Below are 17,976 nucleotides of genomic sequence, written 5' to 3' on the forward strand. Positions count from 1 at the left end.
AGAAATGTTTTCCCTTGTCATTATAAACTGGAATAATAAAGTCTGCCAGTATAGTTCTTGCACATCTTTGATCTCCTTGCAGATTTGCTCCCCTATCTTTCTCTCTATTTAGAGACCAATATAATAATCCAGTAATATGATTATATCATTTTACTTCTCCATTCTGTACTTGCCCTCTTAATGATATCCTCCTTCTCCAGTACTACGATGCATTCGCTAATCAGAACTACCATCCCATCTTTCACTTTTCTTCCCTATTTTTTCTGAACATTTTGATGTTCTCACATGCCACTTGTGTTTGTAGCTCACCAGGCTTATTCACCACACTTCTGTGATTACAAATGTGAGTTCAAGGCTTACCTTTGTATTCTTCCCAGCCCTCCTTGGTCCACTGTTTTCTAATATGGTACAACTTCCTTCTCTAGTACTATCCAACATTTTTCATTCCTTTATGCACTTTTTTTTTCTACTTGAATGCACTGGTGCAGCTCCACTCCAATTTAGTTTAAACCTTCCCAACCATAGTAGTGAACCTACCTGTGAGAACATTGGTCCCAGTCTATTGAACTGGAACCCATCCTTTTGAACGTCAAAACATTTTCGTAGCATTTAGATTTGTCTGACAAGTGATGGTCAGTAAAGTAATCTTAGGAAACCTACTCATTATGCATCCATTGCATTAGAATCTGAAATAAGCGTTAGCAACAACTCTGGTGTTTTCAGAGACAAGAAGTCAAACTGGGGAGCAGCAAGCTTATGTCCTGCATTCAAAATAGCCTTGTTTATTTTGTTCCTGACTTGATCTGTTAGCAGGCTATTCCACAAAATGTGATTTGTTTTTATTTGTAGTGGAGATTGGCTGTTTTCTTTTGGAATGTTTTTCGTTGATGATGCTTTATCATTAATAATGCTTACCTTGTTCATTTATTCCTTCAGTAGAATGAAAGGAAGCCAGATGGGGGAGTTAGTGATGTAATGGTAATGTCACTGGACAAGTAACCCAGGCTAATGCTCTGGGCGCAGGGGTTCAAATCCCACCATGGCAGCTGGTGGAATTTAAATTAATACAAATCTGGAATTGAAAGCTAGTCTTAGTAATAACCTTGAAACTATCTGGTTCACTAATGTCCTTTAGAGAAGGAAAATGCAATCCTTATCTGGTCTGATCCATGTGTGACTCCAGATCCACGTGTGACTCCAGACCCACAGTGGTTGACTATTAACTGCCTTCTGAAATAGAATCTCTACAGTGCGGAAGGAGGCCTTTCAGCTCATCAAGTCTGCACCGACTCTGACAGATCATCCCAACCATGCCCTATCCTAGTAACTCCACCTTGCTAATCCCCCATATCCACACATCTTGGGACACTACGGGGCAACTTACCATGGTACAGACTCAACATAAACTTACCATTAGTATAGACACACAGTCCACAGATCCTTAAAGGTGGCAGCACAGGTGGAAAAGGTGGTGAAGAAGGCATATGGCATGCTTGCCTTTATTGGACAGGGCATAGAGTATAAAAGTTGGCATATGATGTTGCAGTTATATAGAACGTTGGTTAAGCCACATTTGGAATACTGCGTCCAGTTCTGGTCGCCACACTACCAGAAGGACGTGGAGGCTTTGGAGAGAGTGCAGAGGAGGTTTACCAGGATGATGCCTGGTATGGAGGGTCTTGGCGATGAGGAGAGATTGAGTAGACTAGGGTTGTTCTCCCTGGAAAGATGGAGGTTGCGGGGCAACCTAATAGAAGTTTATAAAATTATGAAGGGCGTAGATAGGGTGAACAGTTGGAAGCTTTTTCCCAGGTTGGAAATGACAAACACAAGGGGTCACAAGTTCAAGGTGAGGGGGGCAAGGTTCAATACAGATATGCGGGGGACGTATTTTACACAGAGGGTGGTGGGGGCCTGGAATGCACTACCAAGCAAGGTGGTTGAGGCAGACACGCTAGGATCATTTAAGACTTATCTAGATAGCCGCATGAACAGACTGGGAATAGAGGATGGTCTAGTTAGGAACACATGATCGGTGCAGGCTTGGAGGGCCGAAGGGCCTGTTCCTATGCTATATTGTTCTTTGTAAATGAACCTAACCCGCACATCTTTGGACAGCGGGAGGAACACAGTAAGAAGTTTAACAACACCAGGTTAAAGTCCAACAGGTTTATTTGGTAGCAAAAGCCACACAAGCTTTCGAGGCTCTAAAACAGAATTCCCACTCACCTGAAGAAGGGGCTTAGAGCCTCGAAAGCTTGTGTGGCTTTTGCTACCAAATAAACCTGTTGGACTTTAACCTGGTGTTGTTAAACTTCTTACTGTGTTTACCCCAGTCCAACGCCGGCATCTTCACAGCGGGAGGAAACCAGAGCACCTGGAAGAAACCCATGCAGACACTGGGAGAATATGCAAACTCCACAGACAGTCACCTAAGGCTGGAATCGAATCTGGGTCTCTGGCGCTATGAGGCAGCAGTGCTAACCACTGTGCCACCATGCTGCCCACTAAATAGCCAAAGAAGCTACTCAATTCGAGGGCTATTAGGGATGAGTAACACACAGGATTCCCAGCCCCTCTCCTGCTCTTGTAGTAATATTGGTAGTCCAGTTCAGTTTCTGCTCAATGGTAACCATGTTGACAGTGGGGGATTCAGCGATGGCAATGCCAGTGAACGTCGAGATGATGGTTAGATTCTCTCTTGTTGGACACAGTCATTGCCAAGCACTTGTGTGGCGCAAATGTTACTTGCCACTTATTAGCCCAAGCCTGGATATTATCCAGACCTTTGTGCATTTGGGCACAGATTTCTTCAGTATTGGAGGCATCACAAATGGTGCTGAACATTTGTGCAAGCATCAGCAAACATCTTTACTTCTGACCTTATGATGGAAGGAAAGTCATTGATGAAGCAACTGAAGATGGTTGGCCGAGGACATATTTACAATATGTATCCCTTAAGCAAGACCATTAAAACAGATTGCCTGGTCAATATCACATTGCTATTTGTAGGAGCTTACTGTGTTTCTTGCATTACAATAGTAACTACACTTCAGAAATATTTAACTGATCAAAACACTTATTCTTTCAAGGGATGTGATCAGTGCTGACATGGCCAGCATTTGTTACCCATGCCTAATAGCCCTCGCATTGAGTAGCTTCTTTGGCTATTTAATGGGCAGCATGGTGGCACAGTGGTTAGCACTGCTGCCTCACAGCGCCAGAGACCCAGATTCGAGTGGGTGACTGTCTGTGTGGAGTTTGCACATTCTCCCAGTGTCTGCGTGGGTTTCTTCCAGGTACTCTGTTTTCCTCCCGCAGTCCAAAGATGTGCATGTTAGGTTGATTGACCATGGTAAGTTGCCCCATAGTGTCCCAAGGTGTGTGGATATGGGGGATTAGCAAGGTGGAGTTACCGGGATAGAGCATGGGTGGGATGATCTGTCAGAGTCGGTGCAGACTTAATGAGCTGAAAGGCCTCCTTCTGCACTGTAGGGATTCTGACTCCCCAAATCCCGACCACCATCTATAAAGCACAAGTCAGGGATGCGATGGGATATGCTCCTGGGTGATTGCAGCTCCAACAACACTCAGCTCAACACCATCCTAGACAAAGCAGCCTGCTCAATTGGCACTTCACTTACAAACATTCACTCCTTCCACCACTGACACAGTGGCAGCTGTGTGTACCATCTACAAGGTGCGCTGAAGGAACTCCACAAGATTCTTAAGCGTCACTGTTCCACCTCATTGTTCCACAGGAGCAGGCTGAGGGTAAGAGAGTTTGTTTCTAGACTTGATTGATTGATTTTATTTTTTTTAGTGATTTTTGGGTTTAAAATCGGAGGTTTTTTCCGAAACTGGAAGTAGGTCCAGGAGAGGCCTGGGAAGGTTTTTGGTGAGTTTAAAAGCAGGCCACACTTTTGAGCGGGCAGCGTTGTAGCAGGCAGTGGAGTAAGCAGGGAGCAGAGTGAGAGCTACAAGGGCTTTGGTTCACGGCTTCGGCGAAAACAGGCGGAGGCAAAGAAGGTTGTTTTTTTTCCAAAACTATAAAGGAAATGGCAGGTATGAGTGAGAGGCCAGTTTGCTGCATTCGGTGTGGGATGTGGGAGTTCCTGGAGACGACTTGCCTCCCGGAGGTCCATAATCTGTGCCAGATGCATAGAACTGCAACTCCTGAGGGACCGTGTAAGGGAGCTGGAGCTGCGGCTCGATGACCTCAGTTTAGTCAGGGAAAATGAGAAAATAATAGATAGAAGTTATAAGCAGGTAGTCACACCGGGGCCTCAGAAGGAAGACAAGTGGGTCGCAGTTAGGAAGGGTAAAAGTCATAAGGGCGATATACCAGAAAGTACCCCAGTGGCAGTCTCCCATAATAGTAAGGGCTGGGCAACAGATGGGAGAGGGGAAGGGAGTGAGCAGTCAGTGGAGGGATCCCCTGTGGTTGCCCTCCAAAATAGGTATATTGTTTTGGATTCTGTGGAGGGGGATGACCCTCCGGGGGTAAGCCACGAGGACCAGATCGCCTGCACAGTATCAGGCTCAGAGGCCCAGAAGGGAAAAAAGGGAATTGGGAGAGAAACAGTGGTGGGGGATGCGATGGTTAGAGGCACGGACAGGCAGTTCTGCGGGCGCGAACGAGACTCCAGGATAGTAGTCTGCTTCCCAGGTGCCGGGGTACTGGATGTCTCCGAGAGGGTAGGAAGCATATTAAAAAGGGAAGGTAATCAAACAGATGTAATTGTACACATGGGTGAAAATTACGTAGGTAGAAATAGCAGGGGGGGTCATACGAGAGCAATTCAGGGAGATGGGTGCTAGGCTAAAAAATAAGGCCTCTAGAACAAAGAACAATATAGCACAGAAACAGGCCCTCCGGCCCTCCAAGCCCACACCGCTCCCTGGTCCAAACTAGACCATTCTTTTGTATCCCTCCATTCCCACTCCGTTCATGTGGCAATCTAGATAAGTCTTAAACGTTCCCAGTCTGTCCGCGTCCACCACCTTGCCCGGCAGCGCATTCCAGGCCCCCACCACCCTCTGCGTAAAATACGTCCTTCTGATATCCGTGTTAAACCTCCCCTCACCCCTCACCTTGAACCTATGACCCCTCGTGAACGTCACCACCGATCTGGGAAAAAGCTTCCCACCGTTCACCCTATCTATACCTTTCATAGGCCTCTAGGGTAGCAATCTCTGGATTGCTCCCGGTGCCTAGTGCTAGTGAGGCCAGGAACAGGGAGATTCTACAATTGAACACGTGGCTAAAGGACTGGTGCAAGAGGAGGGTTTCAAATTCATAGATCATTGGGAAGTCTTCGTGAGAGGTTGGCACCTGTACGGAAAGGATGGGTTACACCTTAACTGGAAGGGCACAAATATCCTGGCTGGGAGTTTTGCTGGAGTGTTTCGGCAGGGTTTAAACTAGTGTGGTGGGGGATGGGGATCAAAACAGTAGGTCAGTAAGTACTGAGGCTGGGGTCGAGCTGGGGGCCAGGGCAAGGCTAGCTAAGAAGAAGAGCATTCTGGAGCAGGATGACCTGAGTGGGCCTGGAGGTCTGGAGTGCATCTGCTTCAATGCGAGGAGCGTAACGGGTAAGACAGACGAACTTAGGGCCTTAATGCTTACACGGAATTTGGATGTGGTTGCGGTGACGGAGACATGGTTGAAAGAAGGACGGGACTGGCAGCTGAATATTCCGGGGTATAAGTGTTTTAGGCGAGACAGAGGAGGGGCTAAAAAAGGTGGGGGGGGTAGCGGTATTAGTTAGGGAGCATATTACAGCAGAGGGTGGACAATTTAGAGGGGTCATGTAATGAGTCGCTGTGAGTGGAGCTCAGAAACAGGAAAGGTGCAATCACTATGCTGGGGGTATACTACAGGCCACCCAACAGACCACGGGAAGTGGAGGAATGGATATGTCAGGCGATTCTGGATATGTGCAGAAAAAATAGGGTTGTTGTAGTGGGAGACTTCAATTTCCCTGGTATAGACTGGAAAGTGCTTAGGGCTGGGGGTCTGGACGGGGAGGAATTTGTAAAATGCGTACTGGAAGGTTCTTTGGAACAGTATGTAGATAGCCCAACTAGAGAGGGGGATAGGGTGAACGGTGGGAAGCTTTTCCCCGGGTCGGTGGTGACATTCACGAGGGGTCATAGGTTCAAGGTGAAGGGGGGGAGGTTTAACACAGATATCAGAAGGACATATTTCACACAGAGGGTCGTGGGGGCCTGGAATGTGTTGCCGGGCAAGGTGGTGGAGGCGGACACACTGGGAACGTTTAAGACTTATCTAGACAGCTATATGAACGGAGTGGGAATGGAGGGATACAAAAGAGTGGTCTAGTTTGGACCAGGGAGCGGCGCGGGCTAATTGTTCCTTGTTTCTCGTTTCAAGGCTTCATTCTATGATGATCTTGCTGGTGCCAGTACAGAGTGAGACTGCGGATAGTTGGGAACCTGTCTCGGGGGCAGGGAATTCATATGGTGTTCGTGGAAGTGGAAATGACTAGGGTTGGGAAGCATTTTCCGATCAGGGCCATTGTGATCTCCTGGACTCGTTTCGATCGCCTCAGGGGGTCGGAGAGGAATTTCCCAGATTTTTTTTTTCCCCATATTGGCCCTGGGGTTTTTCACTCTGGGTTTTCGCCTCTCCCTGGAGATCACATGGTCTGGAATGGGGGGGTGGGGGTGAGTTAATAGGTTGTAATGAACAAAGCATCGTAGCTGTGAGGGACAGCTCGGTGGATAGGATATTGGTATGTAGATAGGCTGGAAAATTGGGCGGGGATCCTGGATTCAGGATTCAATCCTGGACCGGGGAGCGGCGCGGGCTTGGAGGGCCGAAGGGCCTGTTCCTGTGCTGTATTGTTCTTATACTGGATCTAGTTCTGGGAAAGGAGCGCGGTCAGGTCGTCAAAGTTTCGGTAGGGGAACATGTGGCAAATAGTGACCACAACTCTGTTAACTTTAGGATAGTAGTGGACAAGGATGAGTGTTGTTCTAAGGCTAGGGTGCTAAATTGGGGGAAGGCTAACTACAGCCGTATTAGGCAGGAATTGGTGGCTGTTGATTGGGAGAGGCTGTTCGGGGGTAAGTCCACGTATGGCATGTGGGAGTCTTTTAAGGAACAGTTGATAGGGCTGCAGGACAGGCATGTGCCTGTAAAAAGGAAGGATAGGAAAGGTAGGATTCGAGAGCCATGGATAACCAGGGAAATTGAGGATCTGATCAAAAAGAACAGAGGCGTACGTTAGGTCCAGGCAACTGAAAACAGATGGAGCTCTGGAGGAATACAGAGAGAGTAGGAAAGAACTCAAATGGGGAGTTAGAAGGGCAAAAAGAGGTCACGAAATGTTCTTGGCAGACAGGATTAAGGAGAATCCTAAGGCATTTTATTCATATGTTAGGAACAAAAGAGTTGTCAGGGAAAAAGTCGGACCTCTCTGGGACAAAGGAGGGGAATTATGCTTAGAACCCAAGGGAATAGGGGAGATCCTAAATGAATACTTTGCATCGGTATTCACAAAGGAGAGGGACTTGTTGACTGGGAGTGTCTCAGAGGGAGGTGTTGACCTGTTAGAGAGAATCTCCATTACAAGGGAGGAAGTGTTAGGTTTTTTAGGTAACATTAAAACTGACAAATCCCCAGGGCCTGATGGCATCTATCCTAGACTGCTCAGGGAGACAAGAGATGTAATTGCTGGGCCTCTGATGGAAATCTTTGTCTCTTCATTGGACACAGGTGAGGTCCTTGAGGATTGGAGGATAGCGAATGTGGTACTGTTATTTAAGAAGGGTAGCAGGGATAACTCGGGTAATTATAGGTCAGTGAGCTTGACGTCCGTGGTAGGGAAGTTGTTGGAGAGGATTCTTAGAGACAGGATGTATGCGCATTTAGAACGGAACAATCTCATTAGTGACAGACAGCATGGTTTTGTAAGAGGGAGGTCGTGCCTTACAAATTTGGTGGAGTTTTTTGAGGAAGTGACAAAAACGGTTGACGAAGGAAGGGCCGTGGATGTCGTCTATGGATTTCAGTAAGGCATTTGACACAGTCCCTCATGGCAGGTTGGTTAAGAAGGTTAAGGCTCATGGGATACAAGGAGACGTGGGTAGAAAACTGGCTTGGCCACAGGAGACAGAGGGTAACAGTCGAAGGGTCTTTTTCCGGCTGGAGGTCTGTGACCAGTGGTGTTCCGCAGGGCTCTGTACTGGGACCTCTGCTATTTGTGATATCTATAAATGATTTGGAAGAAGGTGTAACTGGTGTTATCAGCACGTTTGCAGATGACACGAAGATGGCTGGACTTGCGGATAGCGATGAACATGGTCGGACAATACAACAGGATATAGATAGGCTGGAAAATTGGGCGGAGAAATGGCAGATGGAATTTAATCCAGATAAATGCGAAGTGATGCATTTTGGAAGAACTAATGTAGGGGGGAGTTATACAATAAATGGCAGAGCCATCAAGAGTATAGAAACACAGAGGGACCTAGGTGTGCAATCCACAAATCCTTGAAGGTGGCAGCACAGGTGGAGAAGGTGGTGAAGAAGGCATATGGTATGCTTGCCTTTATAGGACAGGGTATAGAGTATAAAAGCTGGAGTCTGACGTTGCAGCTGTATAGGAAGCTGGTTAGGCCACATTTGGAGTACTGCGTCCAGTTCTGGTCGCCGCACTGCCAGAAGGACGTGGAGGCTTTCGAGAGTGAAGAGAAGGTTTACCAGGATGTTGCCTGGTATGGAGGGTCTTAGCTATGAGGAGAGATTGGGTAAACTGGGCTTGTTCTCCCTGGAAAGACGGAGAATGAGGGGAGACCTAATAGAGGTGTACAAAATTATGAAGGATATAGATAGGGTGAACAGTGGGAAGCTTTTTCCCAGGTCGGAGGTGACGATCACGAGGGGTCACGGGCTCAAGGTGAGAGGGGTGAGGTATAACTCCGATATCAGAGGGACGTTTTTTACATAGAGTGGTGGGGGCCTGGAATGCGCTGCCAATAGGGTGGTGGAGGCAGACACGCTGGCATCATTTAAGACTTACCTAGATAGTCACATGAGCAGTCTGGGAATGGAGGGATACAAACGAAAGGTCTAGTTGGACCAATGAGCGGCACAGGCTTGGAGAGCCGAAGGGCCTGTTTCCTGTGCTGTACTGTTCTTTGTTCTTTGTCACCTTTCAAACCCACAACCACTACCACCTAGAAGGACAGCGGTATGGTAGCACAGTGGTTAGCACTGCTGCTTCACAGCTCCAGGGACCTGGGTTCGAATCCCAGCTCGGGTCGCTGTCTGTCTGGAGTTTGCACATTCTCCGTGTCTGCGTGGGTTTCCTCCGGGTGCTCTGGTTTCCTCCCACAGTCCAAAGATGTGCAGGCTAGGTTGATTGGCCATTCTAAATTGCCCCTTAGTATCCCGGGATGCATAGGTTAGAGGGGTTTGTGGGTAAATATGTAGGGATATGTGGACAGGTGGGTCGGATTGTGGTTGGTGCAGACTCGATGGGCCGAATGGCCTCTTTCTGCACTGTAGGATTCTATGACAGCTGACACGTGGAAGTACCACCGCCTGAAAGTTTCCCTCCAATTCACTCACCACCCTACCTTGGAAATATATTGCTGTTCCTTCATTGTTACTGGGTCAAAATCCTGGAAGTCCCTCCCTAACAGCACTGTAGCTGTACTTACACCACATGGACTGCAGCAGTTCAAGAGGGCAGCTTGTCAACGCCTTCTTGAAGACAGTTGGAAATGGGCCATAAATGTTGGCCTAGATAGCAACGCCCACGTCCCGTGAATGAATAAGAAAAGCCTCTGACTCAGTCAAGAACGTGGCCAATGAGCCACAGCTGATGCTTTGCTGAGAGCTTGGTGAATCCAAGAGTGTTAACTGTCTTCAGATGCTTGGTATTGGTTGGGGAGTAAAGATCAACAGACTGCTAGGTTCTGCACCAATACCTACTGGTTACAATTTTGCAGAATATCTAGGTGTCTTCTGGTGCACAGAATGCATGGTCAGATTAAAAAGGTCCATCAGCTAACAAAAATTCCTTTTTGAACAAAGGCAGTTGAGGTCATTACCAGATGTGATAAAGTTGAGAGATGGATAGAACTCAGAAAGCATATTGAGCATTTGGAAGAGTATTTGTCTATGCCTGAATCGTGGCAGAAATATCTATCCTGACTCTGGTTATTCGGAACTGGAAGAACCACAATCAACATAATCTTCTCTACCTGGCAGCTGCAGGAGAATACTATAAACAAAAGAAGGCTATATATTACCTTGATATCACCAAGGCATTAAACCATATGAGTAAAAATGCTCTCTTTAAGCTGCTGTGGAAAACTATCTGAAGCTGTTCCGTGTGATCTCTTTGTCAACATGATGGGGTAAGATCAGCTACTACGGGCCAATGTTGGAACCCTTTGTGACCTGGCCCTAACAGTCTTTGGCATGGGTATAGCTAGAGTGAATGCAAGCAGGCTTTTTCCGCTGAGGCTAGGGGAGAAAAAAACCAGAGGGCATGGGTTAAGGGTGAAAGGAGAAAAGTTTAAAGGGAATATTAGGGGGGGCTTCTTCACGCAGAGAGTGGTGGGAGTGTGGAATGAGCTACCGGATAAAGTTGGACGGGTTCATGGATGAGAGGGGTGTGGAGGGATATGGTCCAAGTGCAGGTCAGTGGACTAGGCAAAAAATGGTTCGGCACAGACAAGAAGGGCCAAAAGGCCTGTTTCTAAGCTGTAATTTTCTATGGTTCTATGGCATCCCATCGCATCCCTTTTGTTGCTTCAGATGCTTTCACTTTGCTTATTGAAAGTGTCTACTTACACACGGGAACTGATGGTTGGACAGGATTTTTTGATGATGCATACAGATCATGCATCGGACTTTTTGATCAGCTGAAGTTTTATTGAGGATGACAATCTGGACAGGTGAACATTGGAATAGTTGAGACTGGAAATGCCAAAGAATTGGATGAGATGTCAGCAGGAGAAACAGGTGATATTACACAAGTGGATGTAAGGTGGGCTTTGTGATGGTTAAAGTATAGGGTTGAATCTCAATTAATAGGATGGCATGGTTGTGAACAGCATGTTCACAATCAGGCACTGGGATGGGAGGGGAATGGAGTTAATGGCAAGGGCAAATGAAAAGAGATAGTGGAAAGAAAATACTCCACTCATAGTTTTGTCGTAGTCTCCATGTGCAAATGGTGAGCAATGCACTCCTTTAGCAGAGCTGGTAGTGATTTGTTGAGAACTGGCCTGCTGCAGACTGAATAGGTCGCATTCTCTTTTGGAGAATTTCTTGTCTTCCACTTGATCTTTCCTTCTGCAACACAATTTAGTTTCGCAGCTCAATGTGAGGAAGGGAATGAAGCCTTTATCCTACCAGACCAATGGGCGGGGAGGGTAGTTTAAAATTTATTTATTACTATCGCAAGTAAGGTTTACTTATTAGTCAAAAGTAAGGCTTACATTAACACTGCAATGAAGTTACTGTGAAAATCCCCTAGTTGTCACACTGTGGCGCCTGTTCGGGTACACTGAGGGAGAATTTTTTTTAGCATAGCCAATGCACATAACCAGCACGTGTTTAGGACTGTGGGAGGAAACAGAAGCACCCGGAGGAAACCCATGCAGACACGGGGTGAACACGCAGACTCTACACAGACAGTGACCCAAGGCAGGAATTGAATTCTGGTCCCTGGCGCTGAGAAATAGCAGTGCTAACCACTGTGCCCACCCATATGTGCAGGAGGGCTGGGCACTGATTCAGGTCTTTCACTAGCCCAATAAAACAGTCCTATTGGCTCTCAGAAGTCTTTTTGACAAATTGCCAGCTCTGTCTATGTTCTTCGTGGGCTTCTCATTTTGCTGCAACAGGTTCCACTCTGGCTAAAGTCCCAACAGTTGAGATCCAGAGAGAAAATGCTGGAAAATCTCAGCAGGTCTGGCAGCATCTGTAAGGGGAGAAAAGAGCTGATGTTTCAAGCCCCTCAAAATCAAAGCTTTGACAAAGCTTTTTCTCTCCTTGTAGATGCTGCCAGACCTGCTGAGATTTTCCAGCATTTTCTCTTTTGGTTTCAGATTCCAGCATCTGCAGTAATTTGCTTTTATCCAGTTGAGACCCTGCCCCTGTTCATCAGTTGGGTTTGAGCTGCAGATTCTTTGATGGAATGTTTTCTCTGTGGCACTTGTGTTTAGAAACATTGGAACAGGAGCAGGCCATTCAATCCCTTGAGCACATTCTGCCATTCAAAGAACAAAGAAAATTACAGCACAGGAACAGGCCCTTCGGCCCACCAAGTCTGCACCAACCATGCTGCCCAACTAAACTAAAACCCCCTACCCTTCCGGGAACCATATCCCTCTGTTCTCATCCTATTCATGTATTTGTCCAGACGTCCCTTAAAACTCACTATCGTATCTGCTTCCACCACCACCTCTCGGCAGTGAGTTCCAAGCACCCACCACCCTCTGTGTAAAAAAAAAACTTGTCTTGTACATCTCCTTTAAATCTTGCCCCTCGCACCTTAAACCTATGCCCCCTAGTAATTGACTCTTCCATCTTAGGAAAAAGCTATCCACACTGTCATAGAACATAGAACATAGAACATTACAACTGTCCGTGCCCTTCATAATCTTGTAGACTTCTATCAGATCGCCCCTCAACCTCCATCATTCCAGTGAGAACAGACCAACTTTCTCCAACCTTTCCTCATAGCTAATGCCCTCCATACCAGGCAACATTCTGGTAAATCTCTTCTGTACCCTCTCCAAAGCCCCCACATCTTTCTGGTAGTGTGGCGACCAGAATTGAACACTATATTCCAAGTGCGGCCTAACTAAGGTTCTATAAAGCTGCAACATGACTTGCCAATTTTTAAACTCAATGCCCCGGCGGATGAAGGCAAGCATGCCATATGCCTTCTTGACTGCCTTCTTGACTACCTTCTCCACCTGCGTTGCCACTTTCAGTGACCTGTGTATCTGTACATTCGGTTAGATGATGGCTGATCTGGATCTCAGCTCCACTTACCCGCCTTCATTCCATATCCCTTGTGGACCTTGCCCAACAAAAATCAATCTTTGTCTTGAAAAATTTCCATATCCATAGCCTTTTTGCAGAGCAAGTCAGATTTCCATAACTGTGTGAAAAACACACACTCTGATTTCATTCCTAAATGGCTGAGCTCTGATTTTAAGATTATAACCCCATGTTCAGGAGTCTTCCATCAAAGGAGATAATTTCTCATATCTACCCTTTTAGATACTTTGATTAGCTAACCCTTCATTCTTTTGTTGCTTCAAAATCCAGTGTTCTGGCTGTTAGCTAGTTTTCAATGTGATGAAATGGAAAATTCAAAATCTTCAAGAAAAATGGGAATATTACAAGATTAGACTTGACACACGCACAATCACAAAACAGTGGGTTTAAACACATTATTTATTCTGGACTAACTTTATTTTCTCTTTCTTGGATCAACTGGAAAATACCAACTGCTTCACAGGCAGGTCCTTGAACCTAGGGAGCATTTCTGTATGCATTATCACTCATTCTAAACCACATCCCTCCTCAGATTTTCCTCCAAGGTCTTATTTTCTATTAAGATAGCTGTGGTACATTCGCATGGCTTTGTTTTTCACAGGAGTTTTCAATGCCACAAAATTTATTTTAATTGTGATAGGACAGGTAAAAGTGCTGCAACCTCTGCAGCAGTCAGGGTTTAATACAGATAACCTTCCTGGAATGATGGGGAAAAGCCCCAGTCATATTATTCCTTTGTCTTAGCTGAAGGCCTATAACTATATTTTACAATATGACGTAGAGGATGAACAAAATGCTCTTTCACCTCTGGGACTCGTGTTTGAATGTGATTACATGAGGGCTGATGAGAACATTCAGGTGGAAGTCTCTGATCACTGCAGAATGCAGTGCACCCTTGTCTATTTTCTCTTTGCTGTCCAGTAAAGCCTAACATTTCATTTCTCCTGTTTCTTGCTGCCCTAAAAACAACTCTAACCACATGGATCTGAGCTAGGCTCTACTAAACCCACAATCTAAGGGGCAAGATCCAAAAGTGTGCTTGCTGTTTAGCCATTGGATTTTTTTTCTTGTAGGTTTTATGTACTGTTTCATCACATGATAGTATTTCCTCTGCCAAAGGTTCAGTACAGTTTTGGTGATGCCATTTTGCAATCACTTGCAATAAAATTCATTATGAACAAAGGTCTTTAAAAAAAAAAAGTGAGAAGTACATAGCTACAATTATTGTCCCTGTCCTTCTAAACCTGATTATATTGGAGTAAAAGTTACCCCATATAAAGTTACATGAAGTAGATTGTTTACATATCCAGTACTGGTGATGAATACAGAATAAGGCAGATGACGTGACATTAAAGTGTAATGGCTACTTTTCCCATAATTTACTTATACTTGCAATTATATAGTGCCTTTTATAGCCATATGGCATCCAAAACAGTACTTTTGAAGCATAATCACTATTTTAATGTAGGAAAGGTGACAGCCAAGATCCCACATATCTGACAAGTACCAAATAATTTGTTTTGGGTCTTAATTACAGAATACCATTAAATCTTAACCAGGACATATTTAGTGTAAATACTCTGAACAAGCCTAGTATTCAAACTAACTCTCAGTACCCCTTAGAAATTGTAATTTTATTAGAATATGGCATCTAATTTCAAAAATGGAAATACTTTGGTTAGTCTAGGACTGGAATTTTTGCTGGTGAATAGGGTTGCACATGCATAATATGAAAATTACTCCAAAATGTTGTATCGTCCTTTAAAGCTATGGAAATGGAAGGAATTTGTCTGTGTTAGGGTTTGGTATTGTGACGCCATGGCTGTGGTGTGGGTTATGCACACCACATAACATATCAAAAGGAGGGTGGATTATTTGGCTTCAAATGCAGTATGTTCTTGTGCTCAATTCTTAATTTCTTGTGCATTTGAATGCAGTTCAAACATTGGGCTTTAATGGAACTATTAAATCAATTATCAAAAGGTAACTTGCATTGGATTTTAGCAGTTTTCAGTTTCCTGATGAGCAAAATTACCATGGAACTTTATGTCCTTATGATTAAAATGTGAAGATTCCCTACTAGCAGATGCCAATTGGTAATGTTCAATAGGACAAACTTTTGATAGAAGCTTTTCACTGTTAGTCTTCTGAGTTATTTGTGTTTAGTATTTAAGAAAAGAAACTGGACAGCCTGTAATTAATGTTTTCTGTTTAACTTTTGTAGCAGGATGGACAGCAAATGGTGGATGAACCCATGTCCGAAGATGAAGCAGTCCTTCAACCTGTAAGTTGGTGTTTTGAAACGTTGACTTGGCATATCTTTCAAATTAATTATTAAAATCCGTGCCGTTCATTAGTTAGCTTCATTCTGCAAATAATGTTTAAATCTATAATTGTTTATCAGGTTTCATCAGTTGCTAAGCTACAGATGTAGTTCCTAGGTTTGATTGCTTGTCTATGCTGAGTTAGCTGAGTCTTTCCATCGATCCCAGCATCTCTAACTTAAGGAGAAGAAAAATGTCAACCAATATTCAGTTCCAGATTGTTAACTCTGCAACTAATGATGGAACTGTGCACTTGCGAATCATCTGATGAAGGCAGAACTAGCTCTGACTTGAGGCCCACAAGTGATTGAATAGATTCATGTTTTTGCAAATGTAGAGAAGCATATTCAGTCCTAATTCTCTGACTTGCACTTTTGTCTACTCAGACTGTAGACTGTCATTTTGAGTGAGTCAGATGTCAGTAGATAAAATTGATAACTTTAGAAGTTACTTTAAACAAAACACTGCTCACCATTAGATTTTATACCAAAAGAGAAAATGCTGGAAAATCTCAGCAGGTCTGACAGCTTTGACAAAGGATCATCTAGACTCTACGTCAGCTCTTCTCTCTCCTTACAGATGCTGCCAGACCTGCTGAGATTTTCTAGCATTTTCTCTTTTGGTGTCAGATTCCAACATCTGCAGTAATTTGCTTTTATTAGATTTTATAACTCCATTATAGCGGCATACAAATTCTGACTTGGGTGAGCTCCAGTCCTTTGTCAGCATAATTTCCCACTTATTGTCATATCCTATTGCAGAGCTTTCCATTAGTATTTGATTAAAATCATGAGCCCCACAAGTAACTTCCCCTCTAGCTGCCTTTTGTTGCTTTGTGATGTGAGTGTTGTATGAATTATTACCTGGCATTGTAAACAAGGGCTTTTCAACAATGGGAGCTATTTAAGTATCTTGTAGCAACCAAGTACCTTGTCCAAAAGATTGAAAGGAATCCAGCTATGCTGTTTATTGCTTAACTTGTACTGAACTTGATGCTGTCAGAACAGAAGAACATATCTGATCTTAAATCAGCATAATTCTTTTGTGGAATTCAAGATGCCAACAAAAGTCACCAATGCTGAGTAGGTTTCAGCATGGAGTTTTTATTACTTGGGTCAAAACTAATTTTCTTATAACCTTACTTTTTATGCCTACTATCACTAGTAATCATAGGACAGTTCCACATTTTGTTCTAACTGCAACGTGTCTTTACATGACTGTAATTGCTTAAAAATATGGACCTAAGAACTGGCCTCAATCATTCCCTCCACAGCTCAAGGTCAGTCTGTTACTCTGTTCAATTGTAATAGACCTGGGCATAGAAGCTAAGTTGCGTGATCTATTTACATCAGGTACTATGTTTTTGGCAAGTCTAACAAGATGCTAGAAAGCAGTAATCAAAACACTAGTAAATATTTTATTGTATGCTATATATTTTCACTATGATCATATGCATGTATTAACTGTATGGTTCTTGTATTCTTAGTTCAGTAAACATTAAATTGAGATGTCTAATTCCATTGTTTGTGGAAATAATGCACAGAAACCTGCAGAAATTGTATGTAATATTCTTCCTGTCTAATCCAGAAAATATGGTTGGAGCTATTAAGCTTAAACCCTAGTCATACAATCCTCCAAAGAACTGTGTTCTTCCATTTCTGGCCTTTTGTGTCATCCCCACTTCCTTTGCCCAACGTTTGGCAGTCATGCCTTCAGCCATTTAGGCCCTAAATTATTGAATTATTTTGCTAGATCTGCCTGTTCTCTCCAATAAGCCTCTTAGAGCCTTTCTCTTTGACCAAGCTTTTAATTACCGGTCTTCTACTTTGGATTGGTGTAATTTTTTTGGCTGATCATACTACTGTGAAGCATCTTTCAATGATTCTCTAAATTAAAGGTGGAAACAAGTTGAAAAACTAGTCAGCATGTATTTCTTGGCTTACCATTTTGCAGTATGAAAGTATGCCTGTCATCTTGACACCACTTATTAAATCTGTGTCTGTTGAAGAGAGCAAGTTGGTAGGCACCCAGGAGGATAAAAATTTAAGCTTATTACATGTCATTGGATGCAAATAACATTTTTTACTTCAGTTTCACTACAGTCTACAAAAAAACCTCCTTTGCTTTCTACTATTGATACTTGGTTGTTTGAAAATTAAGCAGAATGCAGGAGGAGACCGATTAATCGCAAATTCTTTTGTAATTCTGGCTACATTAGATGGTTGCATATTGAAATATTATGGAAATAAAGCTCTTATCTATCCAAACTTAAGTTGTCATTTTGTTTCTGGAATCTTTCTACTTAAACAGGCATAACAGGAGAAAAGTATTAAACCAGACACCAATGCACTGTTATGAAGTTAGCTGCAATCTCTTTATAAATTACGGTTTTGAGCCATGGTACAAATTTATCTCTCACAGGGACACCACAATATATTTAATAGGAAATCTGAACTGTTTCCTCTTTTATATGTTTATGGTGTGAACAACTTAGCATGTTTCAAAACTTTATTATTCAACTTTGCTGAGACTGCTTTAGTAGCTGATATTGACCCTTCAGTAATTTTTTTCTTCTGTTTTAAGGTTTATTTATGA

General features: G+C 43.9%; 1 protein-coding gene across 7 annotated transcripts in view; it reads left to right on the top strand.

Annotated features, from left to right (window-relative positions):
• LOC144506355 (ribosomal protein S6 kinase alpha-3) overlaps nt 1-17,976 on the top strand; it is a 113,385-nt gene that overhangs the window by 11,370 nt on the left and 84,039 nt on the right. For 6 of the 7 annotated variants that reach the window (XM_078232349.1, XM_078232352.1, XM_078232353.1 and 3 more), the window contains one exon: nt 15,282-15,341. In XM_078232349.1, the coding sequence (XP_078088475.1) occupies nt 15,282-15,341 (60 nt within the window). The remainder of the gene's footprint in view (nt 1-15,281; nt 15,342-17,976) is intronic. The other variant, XM_078232350.1, reaches the window with a different exon arrangement.

The sequence above is a fragment of the Mustelus asterias genome, chromosome 17 (assembly GCF_964213995.1).
Source record: "Mustelus asterias chromosome 17, sMusAst1.hap1.1, whole genome shotgun sequence".
Taxonomy (NCBI): Eukaryota; Metazoa; Chordata; class Chondrichthyes; order Carcharhiniformes; family Triakidae; genus Mustelus; species Mustelus asterias.